The 18,000-nt window shown below is 50.5% G+C and overlaps 2 protein-coding genes across 2 annotated transcripts in view; both read left to right on the forward strand.

The window, feature by feature from the left end:
* The window catches only part of LOC132582814 (B-cadherin-like), a 39,320-nt gene extending 31,825 nt beyond the window's left edge, over positions 1–7,495 (forward strand). Inside the window, exons 10-16 of the mRNA XM_060254536.1 lie at positions 375–619; positions 1,239–1,381; positions 1,640–1,855; positions 2,369–2,596; positions 4,346–4,476; positions 4,920–5,063; positions 5,610–7,495. Of these exons, the coding sequence (XP_060110519.1) occupies positions 375–619; positions 1,239–1,381; positions 1,640–1,855; positions 2,369–2,596; positions 4,346–4,476; positions 4,920–5,063; positions 5,610–5,822 (1,320 nt within the window). The 3' untranslated portion in view covers positions 5,823–7,495. The remainder of the gene's footprint in view (positions 1–374; positions 620–1,238; positions 1,382–1,639; positions 1,856–2,368; positions 2,597–4,345; positions 4,477–4,919; positions 5,064–5,609) is intronic.
* A 5,101-nt stretch (positions 7,496–12,596) lies between these two features.
* TANGO6 (transport and golgi organization 6 homolog) overlaps positions 12,597–18,000 on the forward strand; it is a 69,439-nt gene continuing 64,035 nt past the window's right edge. The window contains exons 1-2 of the mRNA XM_060254153.1: positions 12,597–12,672; positions 15,599–16,251. Of these exons, the coding sequence (XP_060110136.1) occupies positions 12,597–12,672; positions 15,599–16,251 (729 nt within the window). The remainder of the gene's footprint in view (positions 12,673–15,598; positions 16,252–18,000) is intronic.

Raw genomic sequence — 18,000 nt, forward strand, 5'->3', positions numbered from 1 at the left:
GGCCCATCCAGTCCAACACTCTGTGTCACAGAAGAACATAAGAGAAGCCCTGTTGGATCAGGCCAGTGCCCCCTCCAGTCCAACACTCTGTGTCACAGAAGAACATAAGAGAAGTCCTGTTTGATCAGGCCAGTGGTCCATTCGGTCCAACACAGTGGCCAAGAGCCAGGGGCATCAGGAGGTCCATCAGTGGGGCCAGAACACCAGAGGCCAGAACCTCCCACTGTAGCCCCCTCCCAAGCACCCAGAAGGGCCCTTCTCCCTTGGGCTTGCTGGTCTCCTCAGCTGTTTTGCCTTCAGGCTGGCACTTACCTGGTTGTTTCTGGAATCCCCTAATTGCTCTCCCCTGCCCCCCTGCCTTGTGTCCTCTCCAGGGCCTGGACTACGAGCAAAGAAATAAGTTTGTCCTCAAAGTCTCCGTGACAAACGTCGCCAGCTTCTCAGTGGCCCTGCCGACATCCACAGCCACCGTGACCGTCCATGTGGCAGATATAAACGAGGCCCCTGTCTTTGTGCCACCTGTAAAGGTTGTGCGGCACTCGGAAGATCTCCCTGTGGGACAGGTGGTGACCACCTACACAGCTCGGGATCCAGACACGGATATGAAGCAGACCATCCGGTATGGGGCGGGAGGGGCAGCAACGAGCCACGGGGGGGGGGGGAGCATGGTCCCGTCTGCCATCACCTTCTCCACAGGGGGTGGCTTCCAACCCAAGGCGGGGACAGTCCCACCTCTGCAGGAGAGCTGGTCAGGAAGCGACTTGGGCATGGGGGGACTTTGGAGGTGCCAGCAAGCCTAGCTACTGCTGCTCCGAGATGCTGCTGAAAGGCCCTGGCTCCGGACACCTCCTAGTAGGTGCCTCAGGAATAACAGAGCATCCACATGGCTTGTGCTGTTCACGGGTGCAGGGCAAAGCTGCCCTGGGTTGCACAGGCTGGAGAAGAGAAGCCAAGGCTGAAACATCTTGGGACAGGGAGCTCCAGGTGGATGCCTGCTGGCCTAAGCAGAGTGGCTGTCTCCTCCCCTCCCCTCCCCTCCGGGGCATCAGCTGTGGGGAAAGCTGGTGCTGACCCCCCTCCCTTCCGCCCACCTGGAGCACCGAAACCACCTGGCTTATGCAGAAGCAGCCCCACTCGGGAAAGCTGGGAGCTCCGTGTCTGGCTTGCAAAGAACGCTGAGGGTTTGATGCTCCTGCTGGCTGGAAGATCTCTGGCAACGGCCCCCGTTTCTCTTCCAGGTATTCCATCGGGAAAGACCCGGCCAAGTGGCTGATGATTAACCAGGACACTGGTGTCATAGAGACTAAAGCCGCTCTAGACAGGGAGTCATTCTATGTGAAGAACAACACTTATGAGGCCCTCATCTACGCCACTGACAATGGTAAGTGGGCAGTGCCAGCTTCCCCCTGGGCAGGAAGAGGATCGTGCTGGGGGCTCTTGGATGGTGCCCGGGCCCAGGACTCCGCTGCAGTGAGCTGGGCTCCAAACGGATCAGGGCTCCCTGGGCAGTGGATGAATGATTGGGCACTCCCCACCCTGCACCAAGAACGCGGAGCAACAGATGTTGATGGGGAGGGAGGGCTGAATACAAATGTGGCACCTGCTCGTTTTGCTGAACCATCTTGCCCTTTTCTCCCAGGGGAGCCATCGTCCACTGGCACAGGAACCCTGCTTTTGAACCTCGACGACGTGAATGACAACGCACCGGAGCCGGACCCGCGGAACTTCGAAATCTGCAACCGGAACCCAGTGGCCCAACGGCTGAACATTGTGGACAAGGATCTCCCTCCACACACCTTTTCAGCAGACCTGACGATGGGCGCGAGGGCCAACTGGACAGTCCAGATGGATGAGGGTAAGCTACGTTCTGTGGTACCCAGGGGGAAACATGTGCTCCTGTCCTGGAGGCAGGCATGGGATGTTTGCCCATTCCTTTCCGTCTTGCCTTAAAAGTCCTTTGTTCTTGTCAACCAACAAAATTTAATTCTGGGTACCAGCTTTCCTGTGCGTGCAGAATTAAACTTCGTTGGTCTTAAAGGTGCCACTGGACTCAGACTTTGTTTCCATCTGACAAGACACTCTTAAATGTGCAAGGGAGCTCTGACTCTGGAAACCTCTTTCCCCCAAAATCTTGATGGCCTCTCGGGTGCAACCGGACTGTCATCTAGGCCTGCTACCGCAGACCAGCACAGCAGATCACCCTCTGGAACTCTCTTGTGTTTGGTTTTCCTTTCCCCTGAAAACTTGTATCGACACGATGGCAAAATGCATCTCAGTATAGAACCTTGCATTGGTGGTTTCAGAAGAGCTTAATGCACGCCCTAACTTCCAGCCCCCTTGTTTCCCCTCCCCCGCTTTCCTCTTGCAGGTGGGGAGAGCCTGATCCTGAGGCTGACGAAGATGCTGGAGCCCGGGGAATACAGCATTCCTCTGCAGCTGAGTGACGGCTCAGGGCAGAAACAGACCACGACGGTCAAAGCCCAAGTGTGTGACTGTGAAGGGGAAGCCAAGAACTGTGAGCGGAGGGGATACATAGCCGGCGGCTTGGAGGTCCCAGCCATTCTGGGAATCCTCGGAGGCATCTTGGCCTTCTTGAGTGAGTACCACGCTGATCTCCCACTTGCCAGCCACAGGGGAAAACAGAGGAGCCCGTGGGGGGAGCGCAGTCTGACCGATTTGGGTCCGTCTGTAGGTGCTGTAGTTATGGAAGCCCGGAATGGAGCTTGGCGATCATTGTGATCCCGTGAGACTGCCCCCACCCACGTGGCACCTGTCAAGCATCGATATTTCCCAATAATCAGCCTTTTGTTATTGAATCAAAAGGTGCTTTATTGTAAAAAACTCCGTAGCTTTGCCAAGGACCGAATCCTTGAAAGTAATGACGTATACAGATTCAAATAGTTACTTTATAGGTTAACTTCAAAGGATAACATGCAGATGCAATTTGAGTCACGGGTTCAAAGGCTACTACATAGTATCTCTTTTATTGCTAAGGAATGCAGGCTAATGACAACATCTCCCTTTCTCACACTTTCTCTGAGAGCAGATAAGACCTGGCTGTGTGAATCTGGGGGAGAGGCACATTACACCGTTCACAGCAAGGCTAACCTAAACATCCTCGGGCCAGATCGATTTATTATGCACCCTTCGGTTGTAAAGGCGGGGGGGGGAGCAGGCCAGAGTGGTGTTCTGCTCTATGTCTTGTGGGCCTTCATGGCACACAGAAATATGCATGCCTGACAGCACCTCGGGTCACCAGCCCAAAGATTACTGCTGGTTCTCCCACCAAAGCCTGTGAGAAGGGCTGGTGCGCCATTGGCTGTTTTCCTGTGGCTGTCCCTGCACTGTGAAATGGGCTTCCCGAGAATGCGAGGAAGACCCTGACCCTGTGAAGCCAGAGGTTTGCGCTAGCCCAAGTGATAGCAGCTCCTTGCTCATTCTTATATGTACCTTCTGCCTGCGCTCTGTTGCCAGTACCTTTGAACTGATGTGACCCGCCCAGAGTGCCAATGATGGGGAGAAAAGCAGGCTGTGACGTGGTTGCCACTTTCAGGAAAGTCAGGGAAATTGGTCTGAGGTCAGGGAAATTTTGATTAAACTATACGCAAGCAGTGGATTTTTGACCTGCTACTGCAAGAGCAGAAGTAGCAGAATGCAAGTAAAACTTAATGATGTCCTTTCCCAGCTGCAAGAGCAGAAGTAGCAGAATACAAGTAAAACTTAATGATGTCCTTTCCCAGCTCCACCTTTTTCTCAGCTCCACCCGCCCCCCTCCCAAAAAAAACAGCCTAATGTGTTTGTTGAGCATGATTTCCAGGGTCTGCCTGTAGCATTTGCAAAGCAAGGCTAGTTTAAATGTTTAGCAATAGACAAACTTTAACCATCTAACTGTTTTCATCCCTACCTGCTAGTATTGCATTTATCTTACATATAAAAATGAGCATGTTTTTGGGTCATGCTTGTGCATGGAATGGACATTTTGTCTCCTGCTAAAACCCAGCACTGAGTTGCAAATGAGTTTTGCTACTGTTGGATTTCCGAGACAACTGGCACTTTCTACTCTGCACCATGCAAAGTAAATGTTGCGAATGTGATTGCCTGTTCCTGCTGGAGTTTACAGAGGCCAGCTCCCTCACCCTCTTTCCTGACTTCTCCCATGCATAAGGGCTGCAAAGGAGGGTTGGGACAAATGTCAGTCAGGGAAAGGAAAAATAAAATTTTAGTGGCAACCCTGTATGATCCCTTGAGACTGAGAGTTTTAGTTCCACCGGATGTCCAGGGGGTGTTGCTGTCGCTCTTTTGTTGCCTCTCTCACTCCCCTCCCCCCACCTTCTTGGGTCTACAGTCCTCCTCCTGCTGCTGCTGCTGTTTGTGAGGAAGAGGAAGGTGGTGAAGGAGCCGCTGCTGCCCCCAGACGATGACACCCGGGACAACGTCTATTACTACGACGAAGAAGGTGGTGGGGAAGAGGATCAGGTGAGCCTTGAGTGGCCGGCTCACTCCCCGAGGGGGGGGGCTACCTCTCTCCTTCCCCCTTGAAGCCTTGGGTGCCCTTTTCTCAAGCTGAGTCACACCTTCCTTGCCCTTTGCTTTTGTGCCTCATCTTGCCTCTGAACTCACCCTGGTGTGCCAGGCAGGCAGCCCCTCGTTGCGGCCAGGCCCACACTGGGTTACTTCCTCTGACCCAGGAAGTAAAATCACTTGGTCCAGAAAACAGTGAAATGTTTTTGAAGCATGGCTAAGGCCATGGGGCTTCAAGCTATGGTCCCTGCAAGGATGTTCCTTCTTCCCTGGAAACTCTTTGTTTTCCTGCCTGCTCCTCTCCACGGTCCTCTCAGCTGTGGGTCTTCTGCTCTCTGAATCTCTGCACACGAAAGCCAAGCTGAGCGATGGCCCCATGTCTCTTTGACTCTGCACAGGACTATGACATGAGCCAGCTGCACCGTGGCTTGGATGCTCGTCCCGAGATCACCCGCAATGATGTTGCCCCGACACTTATGCCAGCCCCGCAGTATCGCCCGCGCCCGGCCAATCCGGATGAGATAGGCAATTTCATTGACGAGGTGAGTGGCACAGAGAGCTGTCAGTCCAGCAACTCGTAATGGGATTGGCTCTTCTGAAGGCTTCCTGAAACCTGTTCACAGCTGGCTAGACGATGGACCATTTTTTTTCTTTTTCTGAGTAGTTTTCTTTATCAGAATTCCTATCAGCCAGGTCTGTTGGGGGCAATATTCCAGGGGCCAGTAAGATTGGGAGAGTTATGTGATTTGCTTTTGTAAGGCGTTTGGGGACCCCAGAGGGAATCGACCTCAGCACTCCCAGTAGCAGACAGCAGGGCTGGTGCAAGCGGGGAAGGGGTGGTGAGAGGGGAGGCTGGAAACTCTGGAAGCACCCACGTTGCACTGGCCCCAGAACAGCCCAGAGACTGCTCCTGCACCATTCTTCTGACAGTCCATCATTGGATTGGAGCGGAGCTGGAATTGGAAACTGCGTCATGATGAGTTTTGCCTTGAATTCTCCTTCCCTTAGTGAAGGAGGGTCACTGTGTTCCTCATCAGTTTATTCCGGCATTGTGTAAACTGAGTCATTGCTCCTTTTCCCTTCCACAGAACCTGAAGGCGGCAGACACAGACCCCACCGCACCCCCTTACGACTCCCTGCTGGTGTTTGACTATGAGGGCAGTGGGTCGGAGGCCGCCTCCCTCAGCTCCATCAACTCCTCCACTGGAGACCAGGACCAAGACTATGACTATCTCAACGACTGGGGGAACCGCTTCCGAAAGCTAGCGGACATGTACGGAGGAGGTGAAGAGGAGGACTAGGCATGGGTGGGCAGAGCTCCGTGTGCATGTTGCGGGGGAGAGAAAGAGAAAGCTCTCACAGGCATGGCCAGAGACCCAGATGTCCTCCACTTTCTAACAGCTGATGGATAATCAAAGACCAGCTTGTTCCATAAATTGCCAAGACACTGCAAACTTTCCTACCTTACCACACTGGTCCCTCTTGGGGTGGATTCAGGCAACCGCATTTTTTGATATGATATTTTAAATCAGCAGGTGGTGGTCATTTTCTTTTGAAAATACTAACTTGTGTTGTTGCCGCAGTCTCTTCCGTTTACGCTGTAAATAGGAAAAGAGCTCAAATGGAACGAGATTATAGGCACCTCAGGCACCGTTAAGTAGTTGTCTGAATCCATTCCTGTTTGCCAAAGACATGATTTTCTAAACGTTTTAAGCTCATCAGTCGTCTTGATCAACCCAAGACCCCACCCAGCCTGGGAACTTGTTGCCCCGGGAACAATCCCTGGAGCTGCATCATGGCCCATCTCAGCGCTTTCCTTTCATCTTGGATCCTGGTCCACCTTCCACTTAACCTCTTGGGATCCCACTACTCTGACACCACTCCTCAAAAAGGCAGCCTGAAAACTTGCAAAAACAAGTGTTTTGATGAGAACAAAGCATATGAAGGGAGAAAAGATTGGCGAAGAGGCTGGCTGGCTGGGGCTAATGATGCTGTTCTCTGATGCATAAAGTCAATAGTTGGGGATGTTTAGAGAGGTTGTGTTCTGCCAGTATGGCTTCAAGACCATCTAGTGACTGGAATTCCCAGGTAGGGGAAATGGTGTTATTGTGAACCCTTTGGGTGTTGCCTCCTGCTGATCCATTTAGCACTCTGGCCCTAAAGCAACATCCCAAGACAACAGTCGATCCTACATGCACTCAGCAATCCTGCAAAGCTATCAGATGTGGTGCCGACTGCAGAATGTAGCTGGCTTTTCATCTTTAAAACACAAAACACAAATGTTTTCGGTTCCTAAGACAAGCAACGCCTGCTGTCCTCTCAGAAGGGTGGGAGGGTGAGATTCTCTCACTCCCCACAGCTCTTTGCTATGACCAATAGAAGCACAACAGGCTATGCAGAGACTTACTTGGATAAAATGTTTCTTGCCAAAATCATAGTTTCTGGATGTAGAATTGGCTGGTAGGGGAGTGTCCATAATGGGAAGGACAGAGCTGGCTATTGCTATCCCCTAAAGGGGCCAGGTTTTAGAGGAAGCAGCTGGCAAGAAAGGTCTGAGGGGGAATTAGCCAATCGTACCCTTCCTGGGGAGGAAGCTCAGTGCCTGGGGGGGGGGAGTGTGGGAGGGTCCAGATTCACCTGGTTACAAGGGCTTGAATAGGTAACATCTACAATGCAATTGTGCCATTTTTCTTATGATGAAATTTCTGCCAAGAAATCTGTAATTATAGATGTCTCTTCTGGTGAAAATGCCAGTGATATGCTTTTGACTACTGTTAAGAGTTGAATGTTGATATAATTGCTGTCCATGTGATGGACGGGCTCTTTTTTTGCAATAATAAGTGGCTTTGCTGTTTTTTGATCTGTGTGTTTCATTGTTCTTTTTATATGCACAAAATTCAGAAGCCATACCGTGTAATGCCTTATTAAGCTGATGTGTTTTAAAGTATTTTAATAAAGTTTTTCTTTTTAAAAAGTGCCTTTTCCCATTCAATTATGGATGAATTTCTGCACTAAAAGGTTGCCTCTGTCAAGCATCTCCTGATCTGCTGCAAAGGGCATGGTTTAGTAGCAGCAGCTTTTGTCTGCCTGATCTGACAGAATTTGAAATTCTAATTTAATTCTGCCACCCTTTGTTCTCTGCGGTGGTTGTTTTCCCCCACATCAAAAGGGGGAGGGAGCCGACATGATCCAAGGTAGGGCTCTGGTCTGGGCAAGCCCTAAACCATGTTGGAACAAAACTATTGTAAGATGAGGACTGCTAAACAACTTACAAAAATGATGAACTTGCACCAAGGGGAGCTGGGGCCAATTATGATTTTAAGAACGTGCATAATTACATCTCACGCTGTACTTCTAACGGCCATTTGACCCTGCTCTCTCTCTGTCTTCCTGATGTAAAAGATCCACTCTTTATATCTGAAGGAGGCTCTAAACGACAAATGTGTCTGCTGGAAGAAGGACGCTCTAGGCACCTGTTCATTTTTGCTGTCTCAGACCTGCCATGGCTTCCTCTCCGGAACAAGATGTTTGCATCTATATGGAATGGGGTTCTCTGTACAAAGAATTTGGTAAATATGCAGTCAGTTTGCCAGTCCACTCTGGGGGCAGCTGGAAGGATTTGCAGCTGGAGAATGAAGGGAAGTTAAAATCCTTTCCTGCGAAAAGGCCAGCAAATCTTCTCCTGGCTCCCACCCCTCATGCACACACTAGGTTTTTTCATTTACACGATCTGAAGTTCCAAAGCAACCAATATTGGTGACTTACATAAGAACATAAGAGAACATAAGAGAAGCCATGTTAGATCCGGCCAATGGCCCATCCAGTCCAACATTCTGTGTCACACAGCGGCCAAATATATATATATATATATATACACACACACACACTGTGGCTAATAGCCACTGATGGACCTCTGCTCCATATTTTTATCTAAGCCCTTCTTGAAGGTGGCTATGCTTGTGGACGCCACCACCTCCTGTGGCAGTGAATTCCACATGTTAATCACCCTTTGGGTGAAGAAGTACTTCCTTTTATCCGTTTTAACCTGTCTGCTCAGCAATTTCATCGAATGCCCACGAGTTCTTGTATTGTGAGAAAGGGAGAAAAGTACTTCTTTCTCTACTTTCTCCATCCCATGCATTATCTTGTAAACTTCTATCATGTCACCCCTCAGTCGACGTTTCTCCAAGCTAAAGAGCCCTAAGCGTTTCAACCTTTCTTCATAGGGAAGGTGTTCCAGCCCTTTAATCATTTTAGTTGCCCTTTTCTGAACTTTCTCCAATGCTATAATATCCTTTTTGAGGTGCGGCGACCAGAACTGCACACAGTACTCCAAATGAGACCGCACCATCGATTTATACAGAGGCATTATGATACTGGCTGATTTGTTTTCAATTCCCTTCCTAATAATTCCCAGCATGGCGTTGGCCTTTTTTATTGCAAACGCACACTGTCTTGACATTTTCAGTGAATTATCTACCACGACCCCAAGATCTCTCTCTTGGTCAGTCTCTGCCAGTTCACACCCCATCAACTTGTATTTGTAGCTGGGATTCTTGGCCCCAATGTGCATTACTTTGCACTTGGCCACATTGAACCGCATCTGCCACGTTGACGCCCACTCACCCAGCCTCAACAGATCCCTTTGGAGTTCCTCACAATCTTCTCTGGTTCTCACCACCCTGAACAATTTAGTGTCATCCGCAAACTTGGCCACTTCACTGCTCACTCCCAACTCTAAATCATTTATGATTATTTATGAATTACACTTGTGTGACACATCATTCTATTTTATTTTATAGCAAGTTACCCCATAGCAACAGGCGCTTGCTTTGAGAATGTGTGCAATAAACCCAGAGGAAAAGTGGGACATAAATGTTGTAACAAGTGCTTTTCCCCCCAAAAATGCCAAAAGTGCTCACCACCACTTCAATGAGGTGAGGATCCCTGTCTGCTCTGACTGGTAGGGGCAGGTGGAGACCTTTCTCTTTATCCTCTACCTGCTCATTTTAACTGGGGATGCTGCAACTGAGCCTGGGATCTTTTGGCAACAGAGCAGCTGTTCAGAAGTAGCTGGCTGAGCCCAGCTAGAATGTTCTCCTGCTCTGAGCTCCCTCTTCCCCTTCCAGTAGTCCCCAAAAGGCAGCCTGCTGGGGTGCTCGGATGCTGTTGCTGTTCATAAAGAGGAGCTGCCTGTGGGGATTTTGTGGGGCCATGGAAAAAGCCTTTGAGGGATCTTTCACCTCCACACCCAGAAGCAGCACCTGTGGGCAGGAGGCGCCATCAAGATGTGAGGAACTTTTGTACACCTTTAAGTGCAGGGCCAACTTCTGTTTGCCCCCCAGATTCTGGAGGGATGGGCAGGCTCATGTGGGTATGTTGGTTGCTGTGTGTGTGTGAGAGAGAGGGAGAATACAGAGTTCTCCATCTACAAGCATTCTCTCTCGGATGGTGTGTGCACCAATCCAGCCCCTGGCCAGCATCCTCTGGGTGCTGGTGGCCACAGAACAAGCCCTGAAGGGTGAACGAAAGTCATGTCACTCCACCTGCACCCCCAACACTGGGTCTTTTGCCCTCCTCCCTGCCCACCTGCCAATTGGCTGGCTGCTGCCCCTGGGGCAGGATCTGGCTGGATGAGCAGGTCTGCTCCTGCTGCTTGGGGCACACACGGGGTTGCCAGCCTCCAGGTGGGGCCTAGAGATCTCCTGACTTTTACAACTGACCTCCAGCTGGCAGAGATCAGCTCCCCTGGAGAAAATGGCTGTTTTGGAGGGTGGACTCTCTGGCATTGGACCCTGCGGAGGCCCCTCCCCTCCCCAAACCCTGCCCTCTCCCGGATCCACCCCCCAGAGTCTTTTGCACCCCAGGCCTGGCAACCCTAGGCACAGATGGCTCATACTGTGTTGCCAACTCTGGGTTGGGGAATTCCTGGAGATCTGAGGACAGGGTTTGGAGAGGGGCAGGGTCCAATGCTAGAGAGTCCGGGGAAGTGATCTGTGTCATCTGTGATTCTGGGGGATTTCCACGCTCCACCTGGAGGATGGCAACTCCGGACTCTTGCTAGGTTGTCCTGATTGCCCAGGCCCTTCCTCCCACAAGTGAGGATGATGGTTGAGGCTGGCTTCCCAGTCCCTTTGCACGAGGGCAGCCCCGCTTATCTGGAGGTGCCTTCCAAGACCTCCCAGGGCTGCCTCCCTCCCACCATGCTGACCTTTTCAGCAGGATCCACTACAGAGGACTCGGTCCCCACTGAGATGGTCACAGAGTGTCCGCCTGGAACAAAACCTAATCCGATTTGTTATTTTTATTATTATGATTCTCTTCTTTAAAATTAAACTTTTAAAAACGATATACAAGTGCAGTCAAGTATTCACAAAATACTTAACCCTTTAAATCTTGCCTCCCCCCCAGACAAAAACCTATACTAACACATCTAAAATACCCTTCTCCTAGGATTAGGGAGATACAACAGGTAGATACAACAAGAAGCCAGGTGTCAGAGTCCTGTCAGGCCAGAAATCCCATGGTTACCTCTGCTACCCCTGGGCTTTGGAAACCAAACGAAAAATATTTTGATTGCAACTTTGTTAGCCCTCGCTAGGATTGTAATTGCTATAAAATGGGGAGACAACAGCTCACCTTCTTTATTATCCTGGCAAAATAGGGTGTGGGAATGTTTTGTCCATTGCAAAATTACCAGCTGTTATCTCATTCCAAACTTGCAAAATTATCAAGAAAAATTTACAGCAGTATGGTTTCCAGTAGTATCCTATTTGACTCAGCAGATCTAATAAGGTGAAATATCGGGACTTGCTATTCTTCTAATGCATTCCTTATTTACATCTTATCTGTAGCACATCTGGTTCTCTGTATTCTATTATCAACCCTTGTATTTGTCATTCCGTAAACTGTTTCAATGTATTGACATATTGTTGTGGTGTATGTTAAAATAAAGCTTATTTCAAAATTAAAATAAATAAATAAATAGCTCCATAATAAACATCCTACACAGAGAATACACACTGACAAGAGTTCAAGAGTGAGAAAGCATGTGGGAAACATGTTTGGAATAGGCTAGCATTCACCTCAGAGAGAGAAGGAAAATCTGTACGGTGAAGGGGAAATTCTCCAGGTCTAAAATCGAACATTTAAGGAGTTGCTCCTAATAGCGTGACTTGGACCTACTCTGCTCCTTCTTTATGTCTTTTAGGGTTGCCAAGTCCAATTCAAGAAATATCTGAGAACTTTGGGGGTGGAGCCAGAAGATATTGGGGGTGGAGCCAGGCATAACTGACAAGCATCATTGAACTCCAAAGGGAGTTCCGGCCATCACACTGAAAGGGGCCACTGCACACCTTTTCAATGCCTTCCCTCTATTGGAAATAATGAAGGATAGGGGCTCCTTCTTTGGGGCTCACAGAACTGGACCCCCTGGTTCAATCCTTTTGGAACTTGGAGGGTATTTTGGGGCGAGGCTCTGGATGCCATGCTAAAAATTTGGTGCCTCTGCCTCCAAAAACAGCCCCAGCCCTAGATACACACGGATCTATTCTCCATTATACCCTATGGGAATCGGTCTCCGTAGGGAATAATGGAGTGCCCAGCAAACACTTCCCTCCCCCCTCCCACTTTCTGATGAGCCTGAAGCAGGGGGGGGGAGGCCTCCAAACCGGGGGATCCCCCGCCCCCACCTGGGGATTGGCAACCCTTCCTTTGAAGAAGAAAATCTGCGCATTTGTCTGTACGGCAGGGTCTTTTGGAACACACAGAATCGCGCTGTACATTAATTTGTTTGCATTAACGGAATAATTTGGGTCTTAGGAGCAGCGCAGGTGCCCAGACAGCGCTTCCGGCGGCTGCGCCGACCTTCCCCTCATGGCGGCGCCCTTCGCTCCGCCTCCCCAAGATGGCGGCGGCCTCCGGGCCGGACCTCCCCAAGATGGCGGCGCCCTTCGCTCCGCCTCCCCAAGATGGCGGCGGCCTCCGGGCCGGACCTCCCCAAGATGGCGGGCGGCAGCGGCGGCGACGCGCCCAAGATGGCGGGCGGCGCTCCTGAGGGGAGACCAGGCGGCGCCATGGCCGAGGGGAGCGGGGCGCTGAGGCGGGCCACGGAGGCGCTGGAGCTGCTGCTGGGCAGAACCGGAGCCGCGGGTGAGAGGGGGGGCCCTGCGGAACTCACTGCCACGAGAAGGGCCGCCAGCGGCTTTGGGGGAGCCTGAGGCCCTTCTGCCTGGCCAGAGCGCTTCAGCGGCCGCCTTCCCGGGTTTGGGCCGGAGGAGATCCGGGGAACTGCAGGCCGCTCAGTCTGACTGTTGGTAGAAACCATTATCAAGGACAGAATGAGTAGGCACATTGATGAACACGGGTTATTGAGGAAGACTCAGCATGGGTTCTGCAAGGGAAGATCTTGCCTCACTAACCTGTTGCATTTCTTTGAGGGGGTGAACAAACATGTGGACAAAGGAGACCCGATAGATGTTGTTTACCTTGACTTCCAGAAAGCTTTTGATAAAGTTCCTCATCAAAGGCTCCTTAGAAAGCTGGAGAGTCATGGAGTAAAAGGACAGGCCCTCTTGTGGATCAAAAACTGGCTAATTAACAGGAAGCAGAGAGTGAGTATAAATGGGCAGTCTTCGCAGTGGAGGACGGTAAGCAGTGGGGTGCCGCAGGGCTCGGTACTGGGTCCCATGCTCTTTAAGTTGTTCATAAATGATTTAGAGTTGGGAGTGAGCAGTGAAGTGGCCAAGTTTGCGGATGACACTAAATTGTTCAGGGTGGTGAGAACCAGAGAGGATTGTGAGGAACTCCAAAGGGATCTGTTGAGGCTGGGTGAGTGGGCGTCAACGTGGCAGACGAGGTTCAATGTGGCCAAGTGCAAAGTAATGCACATTGGGGCCAAGAATCCCAGCTACAAATACAAGTTGATGGGGTGTGAACTGGCAGAGACTGACCAAGAGAGAGATCTCGGGGTCGTGGTAGATAACTCACTGAAAATGTCAAGACAGTGTGCAATTGAAAACAAATCAGCCGGTATCATAATGCCCCTGTATAAATCGATGGTGCGGTCTCATTTGGAGTACTGTGTGCAATTCTGGTCACCGCACCTCAAAAAGGATATTATAGCATTGGAAAAAGTGCAGAAAAGGGCAACTAGAATGATTAAAGGGTTGGAACACTTCCCGTATGAAGAATGGTTAAAACACTTGGGGCTCTTTAGCTTGGAGAAACATCGACTGTGGGGTGACATGATAGAGGTATACAAGATAATGCATGGGATGGAGAGGGTAGAGAAAGAAGTCCTTTTCTCCCTTTCTCACAATACAAGAACTCGTGGGCATTCAATGAAATTGCTGAGCAGTCAAGGTTAAAACGGATAAAAGGAAGTACTTCTTCACCCATAGGGTGATTAACATGTGGTTACTGCCACAGGAGGTGGCAGCTACAAGCATAGACAGCTTCAAGAGGGGATTGGATCAACATCTGGAGTAGAGGTCCATCAGTGGCTGTTAGCCACAGTGTGTGTATATATATATGTGTGTGTGTGTGTGTATATATATATATATGTATGTATAATTTTTTTGGCCACTGTGTGACACAGAGTGCTGGATTGCATGGGCCATTGGCCTGATCCAACATGGCTTCTCTTATGTTCGTATGTTCCCGCTTTGACAACGGATCTCCAGGTGGTAGAGATCTGCTCCCCTGGAGAAAGTGGCTCCTTTGGAGGCTGGACTCTAGGGCAGGGGTGTCAAACATCCAGTCCACCCCCGAGTCACTGGCTGTCACCTGCTTCCTTCTCCCTCTCTCTTGCTTCCTTCTGCATCACAGCTTGCTTTGCCAGGCTTGCTCAATTGCACAGGAGATACAGAACAAAGCCTCTGTTTTCTCAATTGGCTGAGGTTCCTGTCTTGGAAAGAAGAGCTTGTTTTTCCAGGCTCTCTCAATCGCACACCAAAGCTATTGAGCCAAGCCTCTCTTCCTTCTGTTGGCTGAGGCTCTTCTTCCCCCCTCCCCCACAGGCCTGTTGTTTTGGAGGGCCAACAAACAGGCCTTCCCCTCATGATGCCTCCTCGCACTGGCCGTTCCAAAGTGAACTGCCTCTGGAGGTGGAGGCTCCCTTTAGTCACCCCGACTAGTAGCCATGGATTGACCTCTTCTCCCTAAATGGGCCTCATCTGCTTTTAAAACTCTCTGTGCATAAGGCCATCAGCCCGTCTGTTGGCAGCAAATTCCACAATTTAATTAGTTGTTGATTCAAGAAGTACTTCCTTTTGTCCCTCCTGAATCTAGCAGACCCTCAAGGTCAGCATGTGCCCCTGAGTTCTGCCCTTATGGGAGAACCCCCTGCTCGCTTTCTCTGCCCCACGCCTTTCTCTTCTCCCCGTTTGCAAAACTGAAGAGTGTTCAGTCTGTGCTCATTTTGCCTCCGCATTAATTATCTTGCTTTACATCTTCTGCAATATCCAGTCCCACAGTGCTCCTCTTGAGGTGCAGCAACCAGAACTTTACACCGTATTCTAAAACTCTTTATAAGGGCATAACAACATGGGCCATTCTGTTTTCATTCCTAATAATCCCCAGTCTGGAGAACCCCTTTGAGACTACCTTGGAGTCGAACCCGTTTGACTAGATGCAAGCAAGGAGGGGGCTCAGTGACAAACTTTGAGCCCCTGAGTGGGCAGTGACACGGAAGGCAGAATGTGTGATGCTTGCAGCGATCTTTTCTGCCTTGTTTTCCTTTGCCCAGCCCCCCAACAAGCTCCATGGCCAAGTGGGGGCTTGAACATGGGGCTCGAGAGCCAGTTTGGTGTAGTGGTTAAGAGTGGAAGATTCTTAATTTGGAGAGCTGGGTTTGATTCCCCACTCCTCTACGTGCAGCTGCTGGGTGGTCTTGAGTCAGTCACAAGTTCTCTCTCCTCAGCCCCACCCACCTCACAGGGTGTCTGTTGTGGGGAGGGAAAGGGAAAGGCGATTGTAAGCTGCTTTGAGACTTTGAGAGAAGGGCGGGGTATGAATCTAGCCTCTTCTTCTCCCCAGTCCCAACCCATCTCTCACATCCCGGTGGTTTTCTGTCTAGGAACAGCTTCTGGCTCCCTGCAGGCTACCCAGAGTGCCGCACTGCTGGAATCCCTGAGCTCCCGTCTGGCTGCTTTGGAGGAGAAGTTCAGCCAGGACCCTCACTGGGGTGAGCTGCGCAGACTGAGAGCGGAGATCGGCAAGGATGTGGGGTGGGCTGCCCCTTGCCCGGATCCACCCTGGAGTTTCACTGCCCAAGTCTTGCTCCTACTGCTGTGTCTGAAGCGCTGCATGACTCTCTTAGCGGCTGGCTACTGCCCACCTCCGCCAGGCTCCAAGGTGGCTGAAGCGGCCCCCCCGCTGAGCCCCGACACCCTCAGCATCTCTCAGGAGAAAACTGTGCGGGCAGCACTGCAGCTGGTGGCCACCCTGGGCCTTTGCCCGTATCTTTTGCCAGGTGTTGGGCTTCCCTTGAGACACAGGACAGAGTTCAGCACGCTGGTTCAACATGTGGTCTCACCGGGCAGCACTTCTGGTGCCACACGCAGGCTACATGCCACTTGCACCGCCCTGCTAGAGATCGCACAGCACCCGTCTCTGGGCAGCATCCTTCTCACACGCCATCTTGGTGATCTCCTGGCGGGGCTGTGCCAGCTGGCCTTCGGTCCTACCAAGAGAAAGGGCGACCAAGCAAAGCTGCAGGAGGACTGGACGGTGAGTTCTTGCCCAGGCCTCCCCTCGAGGGGGTGCATCTCTCAGCCCCCGCAACCGCTCTGGAGTGGCTGAGTCCGAATGGGGCCTTCCGAATAGGGAGGGGGCTTTCTCCAACTGGAGAAGTTTATTTATTTATTTATTTATTTTATTACTTTCAATTTATATCCCACCCTCTCCGCAAGCGTACTCAGGGCGACTTACAACATCATAAAATACAATCAATCCAATAAAACATATAAAACCATAATTTACTTATATCAATTTTAAAACCATTCTATAGCGCTGTTTCAGTACAGTATAGGCGGTACTGAATTCTCGGCTGTGATCGCCAGCATTCTATAAGATGTCCGGTGGCAGCCCTTTTCCAGTCAAACAGCAAAGACCTGTTTAAACAGTTCGGTCTTACAGGCCCTGCGGAACGCAGACAAATCTCACAGGGCCCTTATGGTTTCTGGGAGGGTGTTCCAAAGTTCTGGTGCTGCCACCGAGAAAGCCCTGGATCTTGTTGTACATAGCCTGGCTTCTTTTGGGCCAGGGGCAGACAGCAGATTTTTTGTCCCTGATCGCAGTGCTCTCTGGGGGATATATGGGGAAAGGCGGTCCCGTAGATAGGCAGGTCCCTGACCATAAAGAAGTTGCACATGTTTTGTTTCTGGCAAGTGTTGCACACGTTGATTGTACTATATACATTTCGAACACTAATTACAAGTGAACGGGGAGAAGAAAACTTTCCTCCCCTGTCCTCAAGAGAGCTCCTTAATTGTGGAGATGGGCTTGCCCCTCTGTTGCCTAACCTGCTGAGGTGGCACATTCCAGCAATCATTTGCAAGTGGATTCTGTTGTTCCACACAGTAAAATCCAGTTCCAAAGTACATTATTCCGCATGTGTGGTGGTGCCCTTTAAGAACGCTGACCGGGGCTACCACATTTGCCCAGCTCGGTTCATAGAGTGAATCAGTTAACAATATTTTGACTGATTAAATGGGCAGCAGTTATTTCAGATATTCCTCATATTTATTTCTTATTCTTAAAAAATCTCCAGATGGCCGTGTAGAATCCTAGAGTTGGAAGGCACCTCCAGAGTCATCTAGTCCAACCCTCTGCACAAGGCAGGAAATTCACAAATACCTCCCCCGAGACATGCATCCCTTTCCTCGTAGGGCTTGGTCTCCAGACCCCTCATCATCTCCATCGTCCTCCTCTGGACACATTCCAGCTTGGCTAGATCCTTCTTAAAGCGTGGTGCCCAAAACTGAACACTCTAGGTGAGGTCTAACCAGAGCAGAGTAAAGCAATACCATCACTTTGTGTGATCGGGACACTATGCTTCTTTTCCTTCTCTTCCTTGTGACAGAGGCCGTCCCTTCGGGAGGAAAAAGGAAGAACGCCTCTTTTTCTATGACGCATTTGTGTGTTGTATTAAAAAAATCTTTTATTGTAGAACTGTTGTTTCTCTGTGCAAATTTAATCATAACTCAGTAGTCTGCAGTCTATTTAATTAGGTGCTGGCTGTGCTAAGAACATTGACTGGGATGACAAATGGGGGACTTAACTGAGTGCCACAGAAGCCTGGTCACTTTCAGAATTAGGGGACATGGTGGAGTTTGCAGAAGAGTGGCTGGAGTGAAAGGCAAGAGGGAGGGAGGGAGAGGGGAGGAGGAGGAGGAGGAGGAGGCAGACCTTGGTGACCAGAGACCAGCAGGGAAAGGGCTACAGGCAAACTGGATGTTTGTGCAGAGTTGGAGAAAA

Source organism: Heteronotia binoei, chromosome 14 (genome assembly GCF_032191835.1).
Source record: "Heteronotia binoei isolate CCM8104 ecotype False Entrance Well chromosome 14, APGP_CSIRO_Hbin_v1, whole genome shotgun sequence".
NCBI lineage: Eukaryota > Metazoa > Chordata > Lepidosauria > Squamata > Gekkonidae > Heteronotia > Heteronotia binoei.